Source organism: Mustela lutreola, chromosome 3 (genome assembly GCF_030435805.1).
Source record: "Mustela lutreola isolate mMusLut2 chromosome 3, mMusLut2.pri, whole genome shotgun sequence".
NCBI lineage: Eukaryota > Metazoa > Chordata > Mammalia > Carnivora > Mustelidae > Mustela > Mustela lutreola.
Window position 1 is genome coordinate 19446364 of NC_081292.1, and position 27427 is coordinate 19473790.

General features: G+C 41.7%; 1 protein-coding gene across 2 annotated transcripts in view; it reads right to left on the minus strand.

Annotated features, from left to right (window-relative positions):
* COL14A1 (collagen type XIV alpha 1 chain) overlaps nt 1-27427 on the minus strand; it is a 219022-nt gene that overhangs the window by 104161 nt on the left and 87434 nt on the right. For both annotated transcript variants that reach the window (XM_059165716.1, XM_059165717.1), the window contains exons 15-23: nt 24772-24898; nt 22834-22973; nt 22222-22354; nt 20838-20897; nt 19031-19182; nt 13452-13581; nt 10364-10486; nt 7883-8032; nt 4484-4600 (exon numbers count right to left, since the gene is read on the minus strand). In XM_059165716.1, coding sequence (XP_059021699.1) covers nt 4484-4600; nt 7883-8032; nt 10364-10486; nt 13452-13581; nt 19031-19182; nt 20838-20897; nt 22222-22354; nt 22834-22973; nt 24772-24898 — 1132 coding nt within the window. The remainder of the gene's footprint in view (nt 1-4483; nt 4601-7882; nt 8033-10363; nt 10487-13451; nt 13582-19030; nt 19183-20837; nt 20898-22221; nt 22355-22833; nt 22974-24771; nt 24899-27427) is intronic.

The window sequence follows — 27427 nt, forward strand, 5'->3', positions numbered from 1 at the left end:
TCAGTCCCCAGGTCTCTCAAATACCCTGACCCACAATCATAATTTCACTGCTTCAAAAAGCTTAATCTTGAGAATATGTTTTGTTTCATATTGTCTTTTGCTTTGGATCTGTTTTCTGATAAGGTAGGTCCTCTACTATTCTGTCATTCTTGTTTGTCAGTGATACCACAAAACTGGCATTTCAACCCCCAAAGACAGAAGACAAGTTGAGCATCCTTTGAAACCTTCCTTAAATAGAGAAATTCACCAAGTTATGGAGATTAGGAAGGGAATAAAGTATTTGGGACCATGTAGAATCTGAATATGTGAAGTGAAAGGGAAATGCTATATCCAACATTGGGTGCCAAGTCAACTCAAAAATAGCTGGAGAAAGAGACAGAATGCCAGAGAACCAATGGAGAACCAATGGAGAACAGAACCAATGGAGGGTCTCACGGGGTTCTAAGCCACCCAAGACCAGCCAAAAGTCTCTGACTTTGGTCTGTCCTACCATTAACCCAAAGCTCACAATTTAATTTGGCAAGTGGATGAATGACTCAAACACAGATTTATTTCAGTCTCTCCTGAAAGGACCTCATCCTTCTGGTAATCTTTCTTTCTTCCTTTTTTTTTTTCTTGGCTATAAAAAAAGTCATAATATTTATATGAGTAGAGGACATCTGTTGTTTTTGCCTGTTTTGCATCTATTTCCTCCTTCTTTGAATCTCTTCTTCCCCACTCGTGGTCTTTATGAGTTGAGAAGAACTCAATAACAACCTTTTTCTCCTCCAGATACAGAGATGGGAGACAACCAAGTCTGACCAGTCAGCTTATTTCATGCCCTTGAACTCAGTGACAGATTTAGGGGCGTGTGACCAAAGCCAAGCCAATATGACTCAATTCCTGGACTTTTGTTGGAATAATTGAGAAAGAGAAGCTCTCTTTTCACTCAAGAGACTGGTTAAGCTGTAAGCGGGGAGGGTGTCATTCTGAATCTGATTGGGGCCAACTCGAGAATCTGGCTGAGCACAAGCACAGAGCAGAAGAGAGCAAGACTCAGTCTTGATGGCATTGTTTGAACACTTAGATCCAGATGGGCCTGCTGTTCCAAATTTCCCAGTGTATTAGTGAGTTAATTGACCCTTTGCCTAACTCCCTTTTATCTGCATTGCTACCATTTACAAACAAACCTGAACAATACAGCCTACTTCATTCACAAAAACCTTGGAAATTTGTAGGTATTATCTCAGATAAATGCCCTCAAAAAAGTAATTTTAGAGAAACTCAAGCCCAGAGAAGTTGACCAGCAATTATGGTTAAAACAGGGGTCTCTCCAACTGACTTCATCTCAGAATACAAATGCACATGACTAGACCATGGGGACTATGTTTAAGAGAGAGAGAGAGAAATAAATGGAAAAATGTACCTGTCAAACAGTAGGAATTTGTAAGAAGCATTCAAAAATAGGTCACTCTGGAACAAAGCTTTTCTCTATCACTTGTAAGAATTAGATTCCATTTCTAGGTCTCCTCTGGAGTGAAAGGACTAACATTTCTGCCCAGGCAGCATACGGAGCCGGGGGGGGGGGGGGGGGGGGAGTGGGGGAGGGTTTGGGGTTAGGGGGGTGTGTGGGGGGGGGTTGGTTTACAAAGTTAAAACAAAGGGGATTCGGAAACTCCTCTCTCTGAGGAAGTATCTGCATCTGACCAGAAGTCCTCCAAGGCACCAGTCGGGATAAAGCTTGCATTTCTTTGTTAAATAAAGGAACTCAACCTAAAATCAAGCTCAAGAACAGATCCCTGGCTGCCAGAGGCAGGAGTTGGGGGTGGGGAGTATTGTAGGAGAAATTGGTGAAGGAGATCAAAATGTTAAAAAAGAGGAAAAGAAATGCAACCAGTACTTCTCTACTCGAGAGTAGGAAGACTTCCTTGATCTAAACTATATGCTAAAATATTTAATCCTACTCCCTACTGCTCTCCCTACCCCCAACACCCCTCTTTGAGGCTGTGAATTCGAAACTGTTGCTGTCCGTTAATTAATATTACTCAGTTAGACAACTGGCTGGATGAGATGTAAGCTAATTGGGCTCATAAATCTCCCAGCTGTAAATGTTGACGAAAAATCAATTGAGCAGCACTTTGTTCATTCTTGTTTAATTGAGGCTATCAAAGCTCAGTTGAAGAGGTTTTTGGCAGCCTGGAAATAACACTGACGGAGTACAAGTTATCTTCACTTGAAGATAAGAAGGAAATGTGGACTCATTTTTTTTCTTTTTCTAACAAAGCTCTTGGCTTCAGAAAGAGCTTTTCGAGGTTTTAGACTACCAGATCAATGTTATCGGATCCATCCGTCATATCCTTTGATAAAAATCCCAGCGCTAGTTTGCAAAATGCTAAAGACATTTAATTTAAAAAAGACTTAGAGAGCTCGCGGATTCCATTGATAGAGGCAGTTTTGATATATCTTTTTGTCAGTCTATGTAATTTTTATGAAAGACAATGAACATCCGTAGGAGCCTAGGTCCCTTCATCTCAACTTCTTAAATGATATAAAAGGTTAAAAAAATTATGGGATAGTTTGGGAGTGTGATTTTTATCCTTAGTATTTTTTTTAAAGATTTTATTTATTTTATTTGACAGACAGATTACAACTAGGCAGAGAGGCAGGCGGAGAGAGAGAGAGGAGGAAGCAGGCTCCCTGCTGAGCAGAGAGCCCCCCCACCATGCGGGGCTTGATCCCAGGACCCCAGGATCATGACCTGAGCCAAAGGCAGAGGCTTCAACCCACTGAGCCACCCAGACGCCCCTTTAGTATTTTTTTTTTTAAAGTCTAACAAATACCACGAAATGTCAATCCTTCTATATGAAAATGTGAATTAACTGGTTTTATAAAGATATATGAAACATAGCTCAAGATTTTATAGTTGTTTCTCAAACAATTGCATGGTTTTCATGTGCTTTTGCTTAAACATCCCATAAATCATATTAAATACAACCACAAAATCCCCATGACTTGTTCTGACTTTGCCTTACTCACTGTTTATTCCAGAATAAAGCCACTCCTGTATGTTTAGTCATGCCATGCTAAAGGAATCCTTATAGGATCACACACAGGGAATCAAGGAATTAGTGGCTTAGCACATCTCTTGAGACACTGTCTTGGCGGGGGCTGGCAGGAGTCTCTCCTTGTGTTGCTTATGTTCTAGTCTCACATTCTCCCCATATTTCCAAATGCCCTCACCGCTCTTCTAATCTGTGCTTTCCACTCTCTGGATTGGATCCAAAGGGAGATTTCTATACTTTGGATGTAGTCATACCCAAGACATGGGCTACTGAGCCCAGTCCCCTTCAGACCCCAAAATTAGCTCCTCCCGATTTTTTAAATGAGGAAACCATGATCGTTTGTCTATAAAGAAAGTTTTTTTTTTTTTTTTTTTTTTTTTTACCAATTTCATTACTCAATTTGAAAGATTAGACGAATCACTTGGGATTCTCCAGTGTCTCTAGATTCCCCCCCCCAAATAACAAGACACATCTTTTCTACTGATAATACAAATCGGATCAAAGTAATTTTCTTTATTTGATCTCATCTTCTGAACATTATCCAAGCTGATAATGTGGAAACAGGATTAACAGCCCCTAAAAACTCACTTTTTGGGGATCAGGCTCTTGTTGTTGCTCTTGAAACTTATAATTGAAATAAACAGACATTTTTAGTGTTTCAACTTTGAAACTAAGTCCCAAATTACAGATGTACCTGAGAAAGGTAATGCTGGAAAACCTGCCCATGAGGGCATAAATATATCAAACCATCTCCTGAATGAGTTAGTTGTTCACCAACTATCCCCCAAAATAAAGAGTCAGTAAGAAAAACGTTAAAAGTAAACTGAGATCCCCATGGAGTAAATACCGAAACAATAGCACCATATAATTCTACTGAGTATTAGTCCTGGCGGTGTGTCTCTTACTACCAATAGCAGCTAACATATTTTTTTAAAAAGATTTTTTTTAATTTATTTATTTGATATAGAGAGAGAGAGACAGGGAACACAAGCAGGGGGAGTGGGAGAGGGAGAAGAAAGCTTCCCACTAAATGGGGAGTCTTACGCGGGGCTCGATCCCAGGATCCTTGGGATCATGACCTGAGCTGAAGGCAGACACTCAACGCATTGAACCACCCAGGCGCCCAGCAGCTAACATTTTTCTGGAGCTTAATCTGTGCAAAGCACCGTTGCAAGTGTCTCACGTGGATTAATCTCAGCTTGAGCCTTATAGAATGCCACAAGATCGGTGTGGATATACCCATTAAACAGATGAGAAAATGATCACTTAGAGAGGTCAAAGAGTTGGCTTAACTAATCATTCTGGCTCCCTATCCTGCGTCCATAATATAATCTTGTCTCCTCAAGAAGAGGGCCCTGGTCTAATGTTACGTACCTGTTGTCCACAGAGATTTGCACAGAACCGGGTACGTGAGGGCCTGACAAAATCAGGCTTGCACTTACCCTGGAGTGACTCTATCACCACCCTATAGGCAGTGGCATGGCGTTGCACCTGCCACCGGGCACACAAGCTGGTCATCTGAATCTGGTCCGCTTGAAGATTGGTCACACCCAAGAACACTGGAATGAAACAAAAGCATGCCTATATCACACTACAGACCATGCCAGAAATGTCCCCAAGTCTGAAGTGAATGTTAATATAATGAAATTCTAATTCAAAGAATCCAAATTCCCATAGCCAGTGGTGGGAAATCCATCAACTCAGTAAATTAGGGCACAAAAGATAACTGGAAAGAGCAGTTGCAAAACATTATGAATAATAAGGTCTGTTTGATATTTGTAAACAAAAAAGGAAATACCTGTTCACGCAGAACAGACCAGATGTGATGGATAGTGAGATTCAGAGTGATTTTTAATCTTCCCTCTTTATTTATTTGTGTTTTAAAATATGCCACAATTAATATATACTTAAAAAAAACATATAATGTATTATTTGTTTCAGGGGTATAGTCTGTGATTCATCAGTCTTACACAATTCACAGCACTCACCATAGCACATACCCTCCCCCATGTCCATCACCCAGCCACCCCATCCCTCCCACGCTCTCCCCTCCAGTTTGTTTCCTGAGATTAAGAGTCTCTTATAGTTTGTCTCCCTCCCTGGTCCCATCTTGTTTCATTTTTCCCTCCCTTCCCCCATGGCCCCCTGCCCTGCCTCTCTAATTCCTCATATCACTGAGACCATATGATAATTGTCTTTCTCTGATGGACTTATTTTTTCTTAGAGTCTACATGTCCATCAACAGATGAATGGTTAAAGAAGATGTGGTCTCTAGATATATAATGGAACACTATGCAGTCATCAAAAATGAAATCTTGCCATTTGCAATGACATAGATGGAACTAGTTGGTATTATAATACTTTTATAATAAAAAAAATTAAATACCATGTGCACTTATCAACCACTGAAGGATATGGCTTTAACTTAAATAAAAGGGACAAGAAAATTGACAAAAAGAAAGTCTTACTCAAACAGGAGCAGTTTCATAAGGACTGGCCTTCAAAACATGGTTGAAGGAGATGAACATGTTTTTGAAAATGTAAAAATGAAAGATTAGCACATTAAAATTATTAAAAAATACACAGATTCCTATTCATCACAGAATATTGTGATATATAAAAATGACCCACAGAAAAGTTATCTGGGGGAAGCAATAAAAATAGTGTTTCTCTAATACAAGAAAGCAGCAAATATCTAGTGTTTATCATTTAGACCCAAGCAGAAAAGTAGAAAATGAGTATTTCCTTTCTCTAATGACCTCTGACTTTTGTCCACATCATTTTCTCTTATTTTTTCACTCTCTGTTCACTACCTCCTATCATAAAAATAGTTTAAAATTATTTTTCAAGATGGTAAAAATAATCTTGTCTAATCAAAATTACATCTTTACATTGTTCCTTTCTGTTAGATCAGAGAGAGAAAAGCTCTTTTCCCAAGGCCAAATAAATAAGCCCTCCTATTCCATTTTAAAAAAAAGGAAATCACTGATGATTTATGTCATCACGCTGAATTTCACAAACACCTCAAATTAATTCATTTGCATTGTATGGGCTTTTACTTTGCTTGGGAGAAAGAGAGAAAAGAAGTGAGAAGCCCATCTAATTTTTACTTTAAGGACAGAATATAAAATAATTCAATACTCTCTTTGAAGAAATATTTGGAATACCCAATGTATTTATTGAAGAAGAGAAGAGAGACGAAACAGAAGAAGGAGAGAAGCAGAGAGAAGAGACAGAAAGAGACAAGGCAGAGCAGGGAGAAGAGAGGCCAGTAAAAAATCACAGAGACAGAAAAGGTGACCCAGAGAGAAAGAGTGATCTAGAAAGGAAAATGAAGATAAGCCAGTGAAGGGAAGAAAGGGGGTGGGAAGATACGCAGGAGATTCTAGCGGCTCCGAGGGTTCCTAATAGAACAACAGGAAAATCCCTTGGAGGTCACACCCCAGTGCCCAGAACGGCATCACCTCACCAGCCAAGGACAAGATCAGAACCATAGGCCAAAGCCAAAATGGATCTGTTGAAGACAGACTATTATTTCTTTTGAGATTTAAATGGATTCTATAATCCAGCCTTGAAGGTCTTACAATAATCCATAAAAAAAGATTCAGGAAGCCTCCTCGCATGTAAAGCCTGGCTCTATCTAACATGTCGGTGGCCGGGGGTCTGCTTCAGTATATGTCCCATTCTTGCATCATTCCATTCATCAGATGAATTACTTGGCGAGGGATGAGAGTGACTTATGGGCCAAGGGTATAAAGCACAATCATTACAATAATAATAATAATAATGGTTATTCATGAGTGTTTGCCGTAGGGCCGACATGTTACCCTTTATTTCTGCAACCCTGTCAATCAGTCTGTTATCTTCATTTTAGAGTTGAGAGAACTTGACCTCAGAGAAGTTAAGTCATTTGCCCAAGGTGACAGCCAATATGTGGCAAACTGAAGGAAGACTTCTCCTTTTGACTCTCCTTCTCAGGTGTGGGGCACATGCATAGCTGAGAGCACTCAGCATGATTTTAACGAGCACACGGCCTTACCGGGGTTATTTCCATTATTTGTGTATTATCTTTAAATGTGTATTAAAAATACCGGTCTTCTGTTTAGGATAATTATGTGAGTTTTGAAAAGTATTTAAGTTAAGAAAAAATGTAAGTCGATTTAGAGAAATATATTAAACAGATGGTGTGGAAGGAAAACAAACATGAGGAATATGGAACATACGTGCCAGAGTTTGGAAAACATTGCCTTATACCATGGGTGTCTGGATGTAGTCTATGCCAGTGAGAAGTCCCAGATGGTGTGCAGACAGCATGAAAACCCTTAAAAGGTACAGAAGAAAGTCCTTTTTGTATCTTTTATGGGTGGCAAGAGTGTGTCTGTGTGTGTAGTGGGTGTAGATGCACATATGTATGTGTGTGTGTGTGTGTGTGTGTTCACTAAGGGGGAGGGGCAAAGACTCCCCTTTGAAAAGGCAAACCTCCCCCACCCTCCCCTGCCTCTGGCCCAGCTTTGACTGGCGTTGGCCATGTCAGGCTAAAGACTGGTTGGAAAATTTCACCTAATATGAAAAATGCCAAGGAGACTTTCCAGAAGGAAATCCTATCTGTCACCATCGAATATATTTAAATGGCAGGTTCTGACATTGGGCTTGCCAACCAGGACGCCGAACTACAGCCCTGAGTGAGGCACACACCTTTCTTTCCACGAAACACCATCCAGAAAGGGTAATGCTGAGGAAAATAAAAACCAACCGCCAAGTTGAAGCGGGGGTTGAGTTACAGTGAAAGCAAAGCAGCAAAACCACATGCAGGGGCTGAGGCAACAGGACACCAGACTTACGAGTTTTCACCACGCCTGTTAGGGCATCACTGAAGCCTGAGGCCTGGGAAGCAAATATTTTCACATTGTAGTCCATTCCGCTGAGGAGGTTTGTGATAAGAATGGTATTAATGCCAGCTCCCACGAAAGTTTCCAGGGTTGGGCCAGCAACTAAGGGAGAAAGAGTGATTTCAGTTGCACTGGAATATAGAAAAATGGAAATACTCCTGATAGGACTTGTACTGGTTCAGCTGTGTTTCAGTTGCTCAGGATTACACAGAAGACAAGCAGCAGAGCTGGGATTTGAACCTAGCCCCGCCTGGCTCTGAGACTGACACACCATGCTAGGGCTCTTTTTAGGGATCTAGTCCTTTTTCTCAAATGCAGTTCTTTCCCTAGAGCTTACTGAGAGAAGCTGGTCCACCTCTCATTCTACCGTGCGCCATTTTGTAAGGCCTTCACAGTGGAGCGATTACATTGCCACAGGCTTCCAGACACTCGGTATACTGAAGAAGTCATTCTCAATTATTCCTTTTCAGACACCCAGCCTTGTTGTCCCCAGCAGGCATGCAAGACACAGTAGCAGCAAATTCTATGGATACTATGCTGTACTTTGCCGCATGGGGGTCCTGCGTAATTGCTACCACTATCAGTCCTAACCCCTCCTCTTAGCATTTTTCAGAACCAACAGATGACACTATTATTCCAAGGCCCTTGACCAGCTGGCTTCTTTGGGTCCTTACATTTTCACCACTTTTTCAGCCCAGTGGAGTCTTTGCTTTAGCACTAAAAACATTCCTTGCTAAGTTCCATACAAACTAATTTACTTCCCGCCTTTCCCCATCTGTGCTCATTCTTTAACAGTCTTGAGTTACTAACAAGTTCCTAAAATACTCCTTACTCTACTTCAGAAGCCCCTTCCAACAATGTATTTCTATATTTCTGTATGTATATGCTATCTCAGTAGTGATTTTCTCATGCACCAAAATCTTAACTCAAATGACCACATACAAGTCTTCCACATGACTTAGAGCAAGATTTCTCAACCTCAGTGCTATGGACATTTTGGGCTGGATGATTCTTAATTCTGGGGTGGTAGGGGCAGGTACTGTGACTCTTAAGATGCTTAATGTTACCTTCCAGATGCCCAGAGCAGCCCTCTACCCTCCCAAGTTGTAGCCACCAAAAATCTCTCTGTTGGGCAGCAAAACTGGCCTAAAACCACTGTGGCAACAACCACTGGCCTAAAACAAAGCAATTTTCCCTCAGAGAATCTGATAAATATTTACAAAATGGTCCAAAGCACGGATCTAGCAAGGCTGTTTTATGAATTAACACATGCTTCAGGCCTAGAGAAAAGCAACCAAAAAATTGGTGATGGGTTGCAAAGAATCAGTCTTGAGTTGGCCAACGCGTCCATGATATATTCTTGCTAATTTATTTTCAGTTCATAGAGATGTTTGTCTGGAGAAATTGGAGGAGGGGTATTTTACTTGTATGGGCCTGGATAATAGGACACAATAGAAAAAGCTGAACATATGAGATGACATACTGAGCCTTGTGTGCTCTTTGTGGGCAGAAAGAGTTTTTTCATGGTTCAAAGAATAGTCTTTAAATTTTCTTGCCAAATCAGTAAACATCATTAGAGACACTCTTTCTTATGAATAATCAGAGTCAAAGGCCCAAGTCCAAAAAATGGACAAGACCCCCCCTAATATCTATTTTTAGTTTTCTGTTGAAACTTCACAGAAGTGCTGAAAGTCAGGAGTTAATAGTGTAACAAGTGCCTCGTCTCTCCAGACATATGGACCAAGGCCATGATTGCCTTGGTTTGTGCCATTCTCCTGCTTTCAGGATGGAAAGAAGCGGCAGGTAAGGAGAGAGAGATCCCCTCGCCAAGACAACTAAGAGGCTGATGGAAGAGCCTTTTATAGCCACAACCTGAGGGGTCTGCTGCATTTTATAGTTTCCAAATTTTATACATTTTCCAATCAAGTTTCCAAAATAAAGAGACTAAGAAGTTGGTAAGCCAACTTTTCCCTACTAATCCAAGAAGTCAGTCAACTTTCTTTCCTACTAATCCAAGAAGAGGTAGAAGAGGAGTTAGAAATTAGAGATTCTGAATGTTTAGGGTTTACATATCCAATGATCCATAGAAGCTTCCTACTCCCACCTAGTCAAGGTGTCCTTTGACTGGTTCCTTGTATGGGAGGCGCCTAGGTTAGGTACATAACAAGGATGAATTCTGCTCATAAATGAGCCCAGTTATTTTTTAGGTGCAGTCATGACTTCATTGTTCTGATAATATCTACCCTAACACTGACCATACAAGGAAAAAAAATTTTTTTTCAAACAAAGTAAGGCCCTTCCCACTTCTTGAAACTAAAGATAAAAGCAAAGATAGACAGGAAATTAAAACAAAAATGATTTATCTTGAAAACCATTTCAGATGCCTAATCATGGTAACAATATGTATATATTTTTTTACGAAGCATTACTTACCACTAACAGGTTTGTAGACAATCCTATAGCCCTTTACGGGGGAAGATGGGGGATCCCATGTAATACGCAGCCTGTTATACCATTCTTCTGAGACCCGTAAGTTTTGGGGACCAGAGGGCGGCACTGAGCAGAGAAAAGAAAAAACTGGTTTAGTGTGGTTTCCATCTTACCAAAAGACACTGTTAATAAAATCCAAGCTAGCGTCCCATAACGTTAAAAATATTTACACGTAAAAATGTATTAACACACAGTGCGATTTTGAAAGTCTGGGATTGTTCAAAAAATTAAATATATAGAAAGTAAATTCTTGGGGTGAAACACTTCCATGTGAAGATCAGTAGTTCACTGAAGGTCATTCTCATTCCTTTTCTTCAGTTTATTTTGAGTGAAACTGAATTGAATCGTGTTTATTAAACAGTTCTGTCTATATACCACTGTGTTCCACTATCAAAGTATGTTTGTACAGCAGTATCAAGGGTGCACGCCCAGTGGTAATGATGGTAACTCGAGGAAGGAAGATTCTGGTGATTTTTTTTTTTTTTTTTTTGCTTTCATCTTCATACTGCCTACATTGTTTGAAACTGTATATTGTTGTTTACCAATTTTTTATCAAACCATTAAGCCATCGATGTGGAGAACCTTTGTAAACCATCGCACACGCGGACAGATACCATCGTCATCATTTCTGTTACTGTTGATGGAGTGGAGCTGTGTGGACTATGGCTTAAAATGGGAAGACCATCCACTAACACCTGGAAATAATTTTACTACGTAGATATTGTTACAGGACGTGATATTTCTGCAATGGGATTTAAGTCATAGTTCTATACTGAAAGTCTTTACAGGGTTTTTATTTGTGTGAGTGAATATATTTGCTCATCATGGAAGTTTTACATCTTATGTTAATTTTTTAAAAGATTGTATTTATTTATTTGACACACACACAGAGATCACAAGTAGGCAGAGAGGCAGGCAGAGAGAGAGAGGGAAACAGGCTTCCTGCTGAGCAGAGAGCCCGACGCGGGGCTCGATCCCAGAACCCTGAGACCATGACCTGAGTCGAAGGCAGAGTCTTAACCCACTGAGCCACCCCTGCGCCCCCATATTATGTTAATTTTTAACATAAGATAGTTAAAAGTAGGTCTTTGAGCCCAGGTGAGCAGTAATTAGACGGAGCCCTTTTGCCTTTTGCCTAGTGCCCCCCTTCTCCCCTTTTCCCCTCCCCTCTCCACGGTGGCAGGGTTTATGGTAACTTTATGGAACATTAGAGTGTTAAAAATAATCCAAAACCGACTCAAAACCAGAGAATTCACTACACTTATTTGAAACCAGCAATTACAGAATTTTAAGGATTTGTACACTTCTTTGAAAAACCCCCACTTCAGTGCCCAAGCACAGAATTCAGGCCTTGCCACCATTTTTGCACCTAGTCACGTGTAACTGTTCGGTGACGGTGGTAGATTAAAGCTGGGTGCGGGATTTTTAAAGCCCCTTCCTTCAAATCTGGGTGGGTTCTGTGAACACCTCACCCAACAGACTCCAGCAGAAGTGACCCTGGGCCAGGGCCAAACAGAGCCCTTAACTGTCCTGACAGTTTCCACTTTCTACCTCTCAGAACTCTTGCTCTCAGAGTCCTGAGTCATCACGTAAGACCTATGACTCTCCTGCTGGAACCAGCACAGGGCAAGGCTTGGAGACCACATGGAGAGAGAGGCCTTCCAAGGGTCCCGACCAACATGCCAGACATGTGGGTAAAGTTGTGTTGGATCCTTTAGACCAACCCAGTCACCAGGTGACCTTAATCCCTACCAGATGGAGCAGAATTTCCAGCAAGCCTGAGCTAATTCCCTGACCTACAAAATCAAGCACTAGAATAAAATGGTTCCTATTTGAAGCCACTGGGTTCTGGCGTAGTTCACGCAAGTACAGACGACTGCACAGCAATGAAGACATCTAAGACTCTGTAGTGCCTTTAACCAACGGGTTAAAGCGTGCTCCTGGGGTGCACACTCCTCGCTCGACTGTCATGGCCAATTCCCCCAAAACAAACACTGAGTGGAGCTCCCTCTGTGTCACCCAGCACTGCAGGAGCTTTGCGTGTCAAGGCCAACAGTACGGATGAGGTCCTGGCCTCCCATGATGTTGTTCTCCAAGGAAGGGAGACAAATACATGAGTCAATTAGAAAATATCAGGTAATCATTGGCGCCTTATCATGATAAAACAACAACAACAAAACAGCAACTAAAGAACAGGTTGAGGGCTTGGAGAGTGGGAGTTACTTTGCAGGGACTGGTCAGAAAAGTCCATCAGAAAAGTCTGGGGGGGGGGGTGATTTTGAGCTGGAGCCAAAATGATGAGAAAAAGCCCCAAAGGCAAACATCTGGGGAAGGATATTCTGTGTGGGAGGAAGCGCTAGTACGTCAGCCCTAAGGCAGGAACAAGCTTAAGATGTCCAGGGAAGAGCAGGAAAGTGGGTACTTTAGAGCTGGGGCACTTGTTAAGGGGTGAGAGGGAGGGAACTGGCGGGGTCCAGGTCTTAGAGCACCTTGCAGGGCCACAGGAAGGCTGCTGGGTTTTATCCCGAGTACCATGGGAGGCCAATGGGAGGCCATCGGGAGGCTTGACACAGAGGTCTGCTATGAGTTAATTTATATTTTGAGAAGCCTCTCGGGCTGCCGGGAGAAGAATGAAGGATCCAAGAGTAGAAGTGCTCATTTTAGCGACAGGAAGTGAGGTGCGGATCAGGGCGGAGGAGTGTCAGAGGAAGATGAGGACCGGCCGCAGGACACATTTTGGAGAATCAGCAGGACTTGTTAAGGAATTAGATGCTGGAGGAGGAACGCATAGTTTTTTAAAGTCTTTGCTTTTACATACAAGAAACTGCAGCCCAGGGCAGCTAGGCTCGCCTCGCCCAAATTCATACAGCTTGCCTGGGGGGACAGAGGATTCAAACAGATTTTTTTCAGCCTCCCAAGCTCTTTCGGTCTTTCCCCCGCACCACACGGTGGTTTTCAGGGCACATTGTCGGGGCTGGGCATTTTTAATGAGCTAGTCAGCTAGCAGGCACGGGGAGAAGGCTTCACTCACAGGTTTTTCCCGGTGCAGAGACGCTGACACCGTCTCCATCATCGTAGATGGGCGTCACCGTGACTTTGTACTCGGTATTGGGAAGCAGAGATTTGAGAAGGAGATTGTTCTGGCTTCCAGGCACCATAACCTGAAGAAAAAAGCAAAGGACCCCGGTCTTAGTTAAGACGTCTGTTCCTGTTGGTCTACGAATGGAGTAGGACTCTGGGGACCTGGAAATAATCAGAAGCAAGACAACGTGCTTGAACAGCAATGAGAAAAATAGGCATCCGTGCAAAAGCATTTGTCTGGAATCGCCCTCACAGCAGCCCTCAGCGTATAACCTCGAGAGCAGGTTTAAATTAGAAGCAATTAGGCTCTGAGGAATAGTCTCGCAGCATCTTTTCAGCATTTGTAAAGTATCCAGAAGTGAAAATCATCATGTCTTTGGAAAGCAGGTGTTTGTAGCTTAGGAGGACTTATTCTCTAGCACAGCCTGCTTATCATTTTTTATTCTACTTCAGTATCCTCTAGAAAATTGAGCCTTCCCTTCTTCACTCTCTCAGACGTAATCGAATCCCAGCACTTTAGAAAAGAATGGAAGCTGGCCGAGAACAACAGAACCAGGCATTAAATCCGTGTTTTCCAGAGCAAAACATAGTTCCCAGTAAAACTACAAACTGAGACAGCCTTTTTTTTTTAAATTTCTGAAAGGAGATGTCTTCCTCAATCTGAAATCACCATCACTTTACCTCTCACGGCTGCAAAAACTGAAAGGCAGGGGTGGGGTCCACACCGCACAAGCATCAGTTTAACGTGCCACGTGGCTCCTTGGGGCACGTTCTGGTAACCCCCAGCGAGCACACGGACCAGAAAAGCCACATGTTCGCAATGTTAAAACCACAAGACTTTCTGCGTCTGCTTCAGCAGTCAGACGCTGGCACACCTCAGGGCCATTTGGGGAACTTAATCATGGCTGGAAAAGTGCTAAGTAAGATCTAAGAACTGACCCAAATGTGTTTAAAGGAGTCACAAGACTGGGACAGCTGGAGATGCTTTTTTGATTCCAGGCCTGGGTAAAATGCCAGCAGGAAAAGGGCTGTGCTGTCTACTTCTGGATGAGGGAAGAGACCTATAAATCATGGACTAAGCCCTAGGAAGCCTCGAGTTGAACCCAGAAGGAGCTGTTGCTAAGATACTGTTAAGCTCTAAAAGCAATTTTCTAAGATATGCTGTTAAAAAGGAAGTCTGAATTAGGTGACTTTATAATGAATTAGCACGATTTTACTCCTTGGATGAAAGGGACATTGAAATATCCTACAGGGGTGTGTTGATGTGGACCCGGAAGGGAGTTTTTTTTTTCTCTCTCTTTTTTTTTTTTTTCTTTTTTTAAAGAGCTCTGCTTTATTCTCGACTGAGTTAGATAAGCCTGGCATTAAGGACAGGTAAAGGAAGAACAGGGGTTGCCCTGACTTGCATTATCCCATCAGTGTAGCTTCCTTTAGGGCACTTCTTTTATTTTTATTTATTTATTTTTTTAAAGATCTTTATTTATTTATTCGACAGAGAGATCATAAGTAGGCAGAGAGGCAGGCAGAGAGAGAGGGAGGAGGAAGCAGACTCCCCGCTGAGCAGAGAGCCTGATGCGGGGCCTGAGTTGAAAGCAGAAGCTTAACCCACTGAGCCACCAGGCGCCCCAGGGCACTTCTTTTAAATAACTCCTCTGAAGCACAGAGCTTGGGCATTCGGTCCAAGCTGCCCGTTTAGCAAACCACCCATGCTGATATTCCTGAAATAAGGTCATCTCTCAAACTGAGAAATGTATGAGCTTGGAACCAATCCCATTTAGACCGTGGAATTCTGAAAAGCAGTAGAGCTGTTTTGGAGAAATCACTGAGTTAGCTAGGAAGTAGCTGATGTGATTTAAAATATTCGGCCTTTACCCAGCAATTATTATGCACCAGGTGCTACCCCAAGAATTTTAATATAGCAATTCACTTACTCTTCACCACAACCCTTTGAGGTAAGAAGTAACCTTACATTAATTTTACAAATGGGGGGAAACTGAGGCCCGCACAGCTTTTGAGTAACAAAGCCATCCTGGAATCCTGAATATCTAGCCTGAGCCTTGCTTTAACAAGTACACCCTGCTGCACGTGGCTACACTGTCTGAACATTTTTACCCTAATGATATTCATTTCCAAGAATAAAATGTAAATCTCCTCTTGGAGAATGCAACGTTCCTTCTGCTTGGCCTCTGCTTGTTTGCACAGAGCAGGGTAAAGATGGGCTCTTACTAAAAACAGATGCTGTAGATCACAGCAGATGGTGGTTTTGTTTATAAAACAATTCTATAAAAGATGCTTTATGGTTAAATGAGATGCAAATCTAACCAGTGAACTTTCACGTTTTAAATTTTCTTTTAGAAATGGAACTTCATGTCTGGCTCCATTATTGCCCAAAGCTGTTCAGAGCAGCCTGGATCCCATCAGGAGAAACAGGGTTCCCTGCGTCTCATTGTGTTCCCAGCTTATAAAACTATGTCTAGACGGTGAGTCAAACACTATCTGTGATAGGGGACTGGGTAACGTTGGCGCTGCTGTTTTAATTCCAATCAACTGAAGACTAATATTTTTATAAAATACAATAACACAAAATTTCTGAAAAAAAAAATCATGTCCTTGGATGTTGCAGCAATGTCAAATCACTATAAATATTTCTAAAAACTTCATCTTAATATCCAAACTTATCTTGTAGGAGACAGAGCCACACACTGAGTCTACGTGTTCTGGAATATTTCTTGCAAATCAGAATTCAGATCATGGTTATGGATGTTGACATCTAGGCTCTAGAAAAGTCTGAAATCCTGATCAGCCTTTTACAAATAAAGACGTGTGTGACCTCCATACACTGAGAACAAGTTCAGGGCAAAGTCACTGCTGATCAAGTAGCTTTACTTTCTCCAAGGTCAAAAGCTTTTTATTGCAAATATTTGGCAGATTCGATTAGGTTTAGAAAATATATGGATACTTCACTTATTCCATTGGAACAGGAAACAGTTCTCCTTGTTTTCTATACACTGAAATTTTACTTTGGTTTACGAATGTTACAGACATAACACCATTCTCTCACTTGATCATTTCCTCAAGTAAATCTAATCAGCTTTTACAGTTAAGGAAAATGTGGTAAGATGGTAAGAGGCATTTCTCTTATCTGGACACAAGACCTTTCTCACTTTTATAATGTGCTTTAGCTCTCTGCCTTTGTCTGTCATGCATTATTACTTAAAGATACTCCTTTGGTGTTGGGAGTTCAAGGCCTTTAGACTTTGTTACAGATCTGCAATGGCCTGCCCTATTTTTGTTTTATAATCTAAATCTAGATGCATCTACTTTCTGTCTCTAATACAATAATACACTTATGTAGAAGTAACCTTTCCTAAACACTGAGATAGAAATTCTCAATTAATCCTCAGTTGGGTCCTTGAAAAGATGCCTGTAAATTAAATGTGCACAAATCCAATTCAAGTGGGATTTGGTAGAAGAGCTTGATATTAAAGAATTCTACAGTACTTTCTTCAGTTTATCAAAAACACTTCTGCACAGCAAATAATCACCACCAAATTTATCAATATTTTTCATTTTTATGAAGGGTTTGCTTAACTGGGGCACATGTGTATTTCAGACCTTTGATCTTTTTTTCCCTTCATGTAGGTGTCCAAGTGTTTCAAAATAAACAGTGTGAAATGAAAGAAACTAGCAAAGGGAATATTATCTAGAGACAACCCAAAGTAAATATTATTATTATTTTACCTTGCATAGCTTACAAGTGCACGCATGAGATTAAATTGTGTGTTTCCAAATTAGCAAGAATAATTTAGCAAGAAGCTTAATATGTTTCTTGGAAAGAGTAGAAACAAGAAACAAAAACCAAAACTCTTACTCTGGGAAGTTTTTATGGGTCTCATTTTTAGGAACTAAATTAAAATACGGGACAATAACAGGGAAAATTAAACATCCAAATTATGTCCCTAGTTACCATTGCTAAGTACAATTTTATTTTGAATTTTTCAATCATGAGTCATTTAAATGTATGATCCAGGTGAATTTACAACTCAACTTATTTAAGTGTCTTTTAACTTTCTAAAAGTACCCACAGACCAATTTCATGGACTCTCTGGTTATTCTCTGTGGATGTGACTATTCCCGAGAATATCACGCTCTGTAACAAGTCCTCCATCAGCCTGAAATTAAGTACTTTCCTGAGACAAATCTGGGCTCAAATGATTGTTTATGGAAGCACATAAATAAAAATAAATTTCCATCAAAGGCTTTATACTTAAGGAAGAGAAACAAAGGATAATAGTGTTATTCTTGAGCAATAATGAATTTGGAGATGTCTTTCCTAGAGTGTCTCAAAATAATGCAGCAGGGGCAAGAAATGCAAGTAATGAGGTTAAATAAGGCATAGTCCATGACTAAAAAGAAAAATTTCCTTTAGATACAAACTGGTCTGGTCTGATGGGAAACTCATTTCCTGAACGTTCAGGTTCTTGAATAAAAGGAATGATACAGTGTAAATTAAGAAAACATGGGAAGGCCATGTCTCAACGTATACTCAGGTTTCTAATACAGAAAAACAAATTAAATGAAACAAAGAAAACTCAGCATATAACAATCCCAACCCCCTTAGGGAAACAGTCATATTTAAGGATAAGTTAGAAATGACTATAGAACTGCTGAAAATGAGTTGATGTCAGTGAAAACATAAATATGCATGAATGGGTGCTATCCCATTAGAAACACTTCAACTATATAAAGACAACCTTTCATGCATGCTTTGCAAAGAAACTTTTAATTCTACTCCCAAGGGCAAAGAAGTTTAGTATATGTGTATATGTTAAAAGTTTCTATGTTAGAAGTTTATATATGGGTGTGGTTGATCCTTGAACGACACAGATGTTAGGGTTGGTGAGCCCCTGCACAGCCCAAAATCCATGTATAACTTTTGACTCTCCTAAAACTTAACTACCAATAGCCTTCTGTTGACCAGAAGCCTTACTGATTTGTGTAAATAGTTGATCAACACATATTTTTGTATGTTGTATGTATTACACAGTGTATCCTTACTATAAAGTCAGCTGGAAAAAAATGTTATCAAGAAAATCACGAGAGAAAACACATATACAAGACTGTATTGTATTTACCGAAAAAAAGCCACATATAAGCGGACCTGTGCAATTCAAACCCATGTTGTTCAAGGGTCAACAGTATATACAGACAGAGACAGGGCACAGTACACTACGTATGACCCAACTTTGGTGCTCCATCGAATTGGCAAGGCAGTGGAAGCAGCATGGGAGACAAGGTTCAGAAGCTTTCTCAATTTGAAGCAAGTTGTATGCAGAGCAAGTTTTGGAGCTAGAGGGGTCATTAAGAAACCAGGGGTTAAGTTTGGATGAAGAGAAAACATTAGTTTCGGGAGATGGTAGAGTCACCAAGAAATGAGTCGTCAAGCTTGCACGGGTCTCCGGGGACAGCCTCGTTAGGTCTGTTAGTCAGGGAACTGCGTGGTGTCTAGGCAGATGTGCGTATACAGACCGTTCCTATCACTTCTTCCGCATGGTCCCCTTGAGCAGTCAGGTAGGTCACCCTTAACTGCTGCACGCTGCTGTCTGAAATGTCCCATTTTACCCGCAGGCTAGAAGTGGTTTCGTCATCTACAACCAGGTTTCTGATTCCTGTCCGGAAAACTGGAATAAGCACAACCAAGGATTAAAGAACTCTTAACCCATCATATTCCAAAATGAGCTCTAGAGACCGTGTGTGGACATGGCAACAACTACCACTGATGTATCTCTCTAATGCAGAGCCATAAGAAGAACAACTCAGCTTTAGTGGTTAATGGCGGGGGGAGGGGGAGGTTGGGCATCATGTCTACCGGGAGCAGATAGAAATGAATTTAAGAGATGCTTCCAAGGTGGATCATGGACCCCTCAAAACTATCAGCCCCGTAGGTATGTATGTATATGTAGGTATATATGTATGTATGTATGTATACATAGACATATATTAGTAAGAGAACCTGGGGAGAAGCCCTTGGACAAGGGGAGCCTCCAAGGGAGCATGCCCACGAACACCTCCCACCAGTGCTCTGCTGGAGAAGCAAAAATGAGGGCCCAGATGTGGTCCACCTCAGGGTATGATCCAGTATCCAACATATATCCTATCTACCTGTTCCCTCATTTCTATTTCAACACTCGTCACTCAAAGCACACATCTCTCATCATGGCTGCCTCTATCCATTCAGCCCATATGGATTTTGTCCTTTCTCTGATATCTGTCCAAACGCCTTCATCCATGCTTTCTGGCATGTGTCAGAGATGCTGACCTCTACTGAGATCTACTCAGTAGAGTAGATCTCCTCTACTGAGATGCTGGCTCCCTCATTTATGCCATCTGTCTTCCTTTCGCTCTGTCCATCTTTAGAAGGCTCTTCCTTCTCTGCATTCATCCATTCATTCAGCAAACATTCAGTGAGTGTTCCCTTCATGCCGGATTGTGTTAGGCCTTTGAGATATACAGGATGAACACTTGACAAAAATAGTACAAGTCACAGAGGAGACATATGCATGACATTTAGCAGACAAAATTGGGGGAGGGTACTGGGTATTGGGAATGGGAGGCAATGGCTCACCTTCAGGGCTAGCCAGGAGTTCTAGATGGCAGGAGGAAATGGGAGAGCTTGAAAAACGTGGTGGAATCCAAGGAGAAAAGCAGAAGGATCTTGGATGTTATGATAAAGAGATTTGGGACACTGTGCTAAAGAAGGGCTCGATACAGATTAACTAGAAAATGAATGAATCAGTGAATGGATATGTGATGGAGAGCCACTGAAGGGTTTTAGGGAGGAAGAAAAAAAAGTATAATCAAATTTCTGTTTCATCTAGTTGACTGTGACCACCAGTTGGAAGGTGTCCCATAAAGGGGAGAGGTGGAGAAAGTTAAGCTGAAAGAGAAAGTAGCTGAGGTGGGAAGCCCATTAGACCAGTCAGGTCTCAGTTACCCACTGAAATACAAGGACACCATGATGTGAGTAATTCTCAACAGACAGCAATAGAAGTCACTGCGATCTAGAGAAGGGTAGACTCCTGGGCTGTGCTTTGTGAACATCTTTTGAAAGACTAAATAGGAACCCTAAACAAAGATGGAACAGGTAGAGATGTCACAGTGAGGTCCCAAGACATTTAGGGCTGAGAAGAGGTTGGGAGGTTCTAAAAGGAGTGAAATTTGAATGGGAAGGCACCATTCCTAAATAATAATATGAAATAAATAAAACTGGGATAACATAACTTCTGTTTAAATCAAATATCTTATGGGGAAGTGGGGACAAACCATTTGGCCTTACCTGACGTCACAGGTCTGGTGGGGGCTATGGTTGTAGATGGTTCGGTCCAAACACTGTCAACTAAAAAAATATTCATGACTTTAAAATTCTGTAATGATTGTAACTGCAAGTTTGCGTAGAGCCTATTATAGTTTTCAGAGCAAATTTCCTCTATATTGTCTCACTTGCTTCTCCCAACCATCTTGACTCTGATTGCAAGAAAGAAGAAACAAGCTGTCAGTAAGGCAGACGTGCTACCTCTTGGGCTGGTAACGAAACTGAAACCCACAGAAGCGAATGTTTCTAATCACAGATACCAGCCTTCATATGAACATTTGACTTACACATATATCTTTGTGAAACCTCCCGGTTACTGTGAAATGGGGCATAACCATGGTAATTGAAGGAAAATAAACAGTGCTGTAGATCATGCTGGGAAAGGGCTGCCAAACAAGACCACCAAGGAAGAGCATATGCATATCTTCCGTGTCATGTATACGCCGTGGGCAACCGGCACATTGGAGCAATTGTGTGGTTCTCCTCCCAGAGCCCCTCTTCAGGGTCGCTCACTCATCACCAGCTTCTGGAATACTGGCTGCCAGTGGCTCAGAGCTCTGGGAACAGCCTCCGGCTGAGGTCACAGACTCCATCAGGGGATGGCCCGCCTCCAATGACTGGAGATGTAGGGATACAAAGGCTCACCCCCACTGACACAGTTGGGGACAACTGCGGAGGGTCATCCCAGGTCCAGAACCCCTCATGGAATTAAACAAAGCCTCAGTTTTCGCTTCTCCCTATGCCTCATCCCACCATCCTTTCTTCCTTACAGATGTATCTCCCAACTACAGTCTTCAATTAACCTTCTGGCTGCAATTTTCTGTCTCAGAGTCTGATTCCAGGGAACCTCATCAAAGAAAATTTAATATGTGGTTAATACCTCATATTTAAAAAATGAAGGGATGAATGAATCAGCAAGTGAATTTTATACAAGATTCTTGGAACCGAGATTGACTTGGGAAATTCCAAAAGCTCTTGGACATGCTTGCCCTCCGCTTATTTGTTCACTCATTTATTCACTTTTAAATTTTTTACCCATCCATCGGCCATTCAACAAACATTTATTGCACAGTTAAAATACAACAAGCACTATGCTAGGTGCTGGGGGTATAACCGTGAACAAGACAGATATGGTCTCTGCCTTTAGGGTGATAGCTTAGGATTCTCATATGCTTCACGCAGCGGTGTCATTAAAGGTGAGGGCACATGAAGAACTCTGGGGGACATAGAGAAATTAAAGCCTTGTAGGCAGGAATAAGGTGGATGGGCAGGCAACCAAGTAGGCAGGAGGGTATCAGAACGGATGGCGGCCGCTGGTGAAGTCCCCCTCGGCCAGACCGACACTTACGTGTGGTCCCCACAGCCGTCACCACCTCACTCTCGCTCCCATCATCCAATATGGCCAAGAGCGAAACCTCATATTCAGTGCCGGGCTCCAGGCCTCCAATAACATGGGAGTCTTGGTCTTCTTTTAGGAGAACCTGGAAAGCATTCAGTGCTTAGTAACAGGGTTTACTTGAATAGCAGTGAAAGTTAAGAAAAAACTAATAAAAAGGAAAAACAGTTATCCTGATCATAAACAAGAAACAACTAAGCTTAACGAATTCCAGGGCCACCGAATTCCATTTTCAAGTCAAAGTCCTTTCAATTCCCTCAAGAAATAGCTATTCATATTGCAAAAGTACCAGTTGAAATTTTTGAATTCAGTGTCATGTATGAAAGTCAAAGGACCTGAAAATATATTAAATATATAATGGAGGTCCTAGCAAAAAACAAATGCCATTTTAATCTTAGAAAAATCATAGGATTTGACATTTATAAAACTGCATGCCAGGACAAAATAAACGACTTCTGGGATTCTCGATCTCTTTAAAGTGAAGACCCACGCAAATGTGCAGGGCTATTCTTTTCCAGAAAAAAACGCTCCAGATGACTTTTCAGTGTGTTTCAGACCACTCACTTCTTCGGTCTTGCCACCGTAGACTGGAATCCACATCAACTTGTGCTGCCCTTCGTCCGCCGAAAGGGGATGCCAGGTCACTCTGAAACTATCTGTCGTCACCTCATCGATTTCCAAGTATTGCTGGGCTGGAACCTCCTCTGTGAGTCAAGGAAGGAGACTTTGTCAGGGAACGGAGAAGGCAAGGAGGCCAAACCCAAGAAGCTGCCAGGGCCGCCAGGAAGAAGGCCCTCTGGGGGATCTCTGGCTTTCAGAAAGCACGTGGAAGCTGAGAAAGCCATGCCCGTCAGCCCAGTGGGACCTTGAGTTTCTGCTGTCAGCGTTGGTCCGCGGTACGAATCAGGAAGACCATGGATAAGGTATGTTTTTTAAAGTCTTCCAGTAATTTCCAGAACTCTTAGATTCTCTATTTGGCTCTTTTCATGAGCTATAAAAAGTAAGAGTGTCATATTTATTAGTTTACAAAGATATTATTTGCTCATCATGTGGAGGAAATTAACAAATTGGTGCCTTTGAGGTCTAGGGAATGTCCCTCTTAGTTTTATTTGCTTTCGTGACTACATCACCCCCTCCTAATAAGTTAAAGAAGAACTGGACATCTTTTTCATCTTGTACATATGGGTGCCATCGGAAATGAAAGACGATTCATCAGACCTTCCACGGTTTCCTACTTCAGGGATGTACAACAGAGCCCCAAATCCAACTTAGTGACAGTCTTTGCCAGTCATTGATTCTTATTGCTTGAAATTAAAGAGTTTATTTATTTATTTGACAGACAGAGATCACAAGTAGACAGAGAGGCAGGCAGAGAGAGAGGAGAAAGCAGACCCCCCCCGCTGCAGGGAGCCCGATGCGGGGCTCCATCTCAGGACCCTGAGATCATGACCTGAACTGAAGACAGATGCCCAACCGACTGAGCTACACAGGTGCCCTGAAATTAGAGATTCGGACACCGGGAGAATCCCAACAGGAGTTAGCCTGCAGGGTGTTTTGTGGAATTACTGAACCTTTTTCTGTGAACATTGTTTTTCAAAGGAGCCTATTTTGCATCTCTCCAGAATCGCTCCTCTTGTCCTCACTACAGCACTCCATTGCTTTCCCAAGCGCAAGCAACGTTAAGCTCAGAGAGCAAACAATAGAATTGTTGCCACCAAGAGGAAAAAATTTTTGTTTTTATTGACTACAGGGTATATATAGAAAAGGAAAATCACGCAGTCACATCTTGTGTTTTTTATTTGGGCATTTAAAAGACTCCATATTGTTGTATTAATATTTCAGGCCTCATGAATACATTATTGGCTACAGATTGAATGTCTGAGGTGACACAGTATGCAACTGTCATTCTTGCAGGTCAAAGAAAAATCTCTGGGTGTCAACAATTCTGGAAGGTCAACTTAATATATGTGCATACGAAAACAGAAGAAAGCTTTGAAATGTTTAGACCCATAGAACAAAAGAAATGGTGTAAGAGTAGGGACAGAACAGGATACACATTTACATAGCTGGGACCTTTTGAATTTGGATGAGCTCTCCTCTCTTTCCCTTGCTTTGATAGAAAATAATCAGGCAGTCTCATTCTGTTCACCTAATTGTTCAGTGCTTAATAGAATGTAGGGGGTGCCCCGGTGGCTCAGTCAGTTAAGCATCCAACTCTTGGTTTTGGCTCAGGTCAGGATCTTGGGGTCACAATACAGAACCCTGCTTGGGCTCCATGCTCACTGGGAAGTCTGCTTAAGATTCTCTCTCTCTCCCTCTTCCCCTGCCCCTCCCTCCCACACGTGCACAGTCTCTGTCTCTCAAATAAATAACTCAATAAAAATAATGATAATACAACATAAAAATCAAAAATCTCCTCAAAATCACAGTTGAGGAAGCTGCTTCAGCTTCTGGTCTCTATGGAGTTACTTGTGGAATCTTCCATACCATAAGAAGGCTTACCTGTGGTAAAAATTCCAGTCAGAGGCTCCGACTGCCCCTCATCATAGATGGAGATAATGGCCACAGTGTACTCTGTGAGCGGCGTCAAGCCCTTCAGAGGGAAGGTAGTAATAGGATCTACTTCAACCTGCAAAACAGAGACATCATACCAGCTACATTCAACACTCTCCAGACACGGGAAACAGAAGGCATTTTATTATTGTCTGTCGTTTACTTGGCCTGGCAGCAGAGCTATAAAGACGTCAAATATATTACTGAATTATAAAACCAGTCAGCTTCTGTATCACACATTTCTAATCTTCACCTTTAAATAGATTACCTTTCCATTAATTCTCGGGACATCTTTGCAACCAATATTATTTCCACATGATTGTGTGGAAAGGAAAGGAAGTGCACATGATTGACAATGTTACTAGAAATAAATATAATGTTTCCAGTCTGATCTGCCAGGACAGCCAGTTTTGGGCTTTACTGCCTAGGCCCCCTGACCCATGACTAAGTATCACATGGTAAGTCCTACAAGGGCTGCACAGATGAGCAACAAATTAGGGTAAGAATCGGGGGATAGTCATACCAAAGATCACAGTAAAGATTTGAAATATTCCTTTATCTTCCACAGAGAGATTTACTTGGGAAAAACAGGTTCCAATCTCTTTGGAGTACTAAAGGATGGAGGACTAAGGATAAGGACCCAGGGTATAGGACAGAGTAGAAAAGGAACAGCAAAGAAAGAAGAAAGAAACCATAAAGTAAGAAGAAATGGAAGCAGGATCTAGAACACAGAGCCCTGAGCAAAGCCATCCTTGAGAAAGAGAAAAAACAGACATGGCTTTATCATGGAAAGGTTGGGTATTAGCCCCCTGAGCTACCTAGCACCAGGGGCATATTCTAGACCAAGTAAATGGTGCTCCATTTAAGCATTGTCTGTACATTGTCTCAATTAACCCTTCCAAACCCCTGATAGGGGAGGCACTTAATAATAAGATACTCTAGCTATAAAGATACCCTGCAAAATTGAAGAAATGAACCTATTTACCTGATAGTGGATTCTGCCAAAAAAGATACCACTGAAAATGTTTTCAAGAGATATTTAGAGCACTATCGATAGGATGTGCTATTTAGAATACTATCAATGACTATACTTGATAGCACCTGAAGTTAAGGGGAAGGTGACTAAGCTTATAGATGGATTTGCTCACAGCAGTCAACGTGAACTTTACCAAAATATAAAATGTGTCACAGCCCTACTTAAAACCTTCCTTGGCTATCTCTACTGCCTTGCAAATCAAAACCAAGCATCCTGCAATGACCTCTTGGTCTTGCACAATCTGGTGCAGTGCTCCTTTTTCCTGCCATACTTTGAATCACCCAGGGGCTCCAGCCACACGGACCTGTCAGGTCTGTGTCTTTCGCACTCCAGGGCCTTTGCATATGCAGTTCATGCTGTTTGGGATTCTTGCTCTTTTCAAAACTAGACCTTTGCCATCTGTCAGGACTGTGCTGAACTTTTACTTCCTGATAGGAGGTTTCTGTTGTCACCTCTCTCAGCAGGGCTACCCCTAACACTGTCCTTGTTTGTTTCATCCAGCATCAAACGTAACCTGCGATTATTTTACGTATTTATTTTCTCCCGCATAGAGTGTAAGATCCACCAGGGCAGGACTTTGTTTAAGTTCTTCAGCATGTTGAATCATATTTGGTTTTGAGTGAATACAGGAGGCACCAAAGGTCATTTTTAGGAGCGATAATAAAGGGCTCATCTGAACTCAGAGCCAATCCAGAAACCATACACATCACTAAGAAATCAACTGCAGGTCAAAAGAGAGTGTGAGTCCTGGAGGGAGGAGCTTCCGTCTTCACCCTTGTGGAACCCTGAGCCATGCGGCTAAAGAGGGCCGAGAAACCTCAGCCCTTTCAGCCACCCCGGCTGAGATACAGGACCCAGGAGTGAAGTCATCTAGGAAGTTCGGGCTCCGTCAAGCTCCCACAGGAAGGCAGGAGTCACCTCAGCTGACTCCACAGGGAGCACCAGAGCCAAGTGTCCTTGCTGAGCTCTGCCCACGCTGTGTAACCATGGGTTATTATTTTAAGCCAAGGTGTGGTTTACACAGCAGGATTGAACCAAAAATACCGATTATCTTCTGAATCTGGGCCTGATAATATTATAGGTCATTCTTAGCATTTAACGTTTATTTTGGTTGGGTATTTTCTGCATGCTTTCTGTGTATTAGTTCCGTTAATCAGCCCTCCACAATTGGAGTAGCTAATTATTGTCCTTAATTTGAAGATGGTGAAACTGAGACTCTGAAAATTTAAGGAACTTGCCCAATGGAAAACCAGCTGGTACCCAGTGCATCAACACAAGGATTTTGGACCCAAAATCTTATGCACAGTATGGCTTCATTAAACTCGCAGACAAGACAAATCCATATTTAAAATAGGAGTTTAAGACATGTTCTTCTAAATGATATTTACATATTGCTTCTGCAGTTTAAACTCAATAACAGTTGAGTTTACTGAGCACTTTTGACATGTCAAGGACTTCACCACATTCATTGTTGAGTTTAGCTCGCTTTCCCTCCCACCAAACCCTCGGTATTTATAATAGCTATCTTACAAACAAGGAATGGGAGGCCCAAAGACCAGACCTAACTTC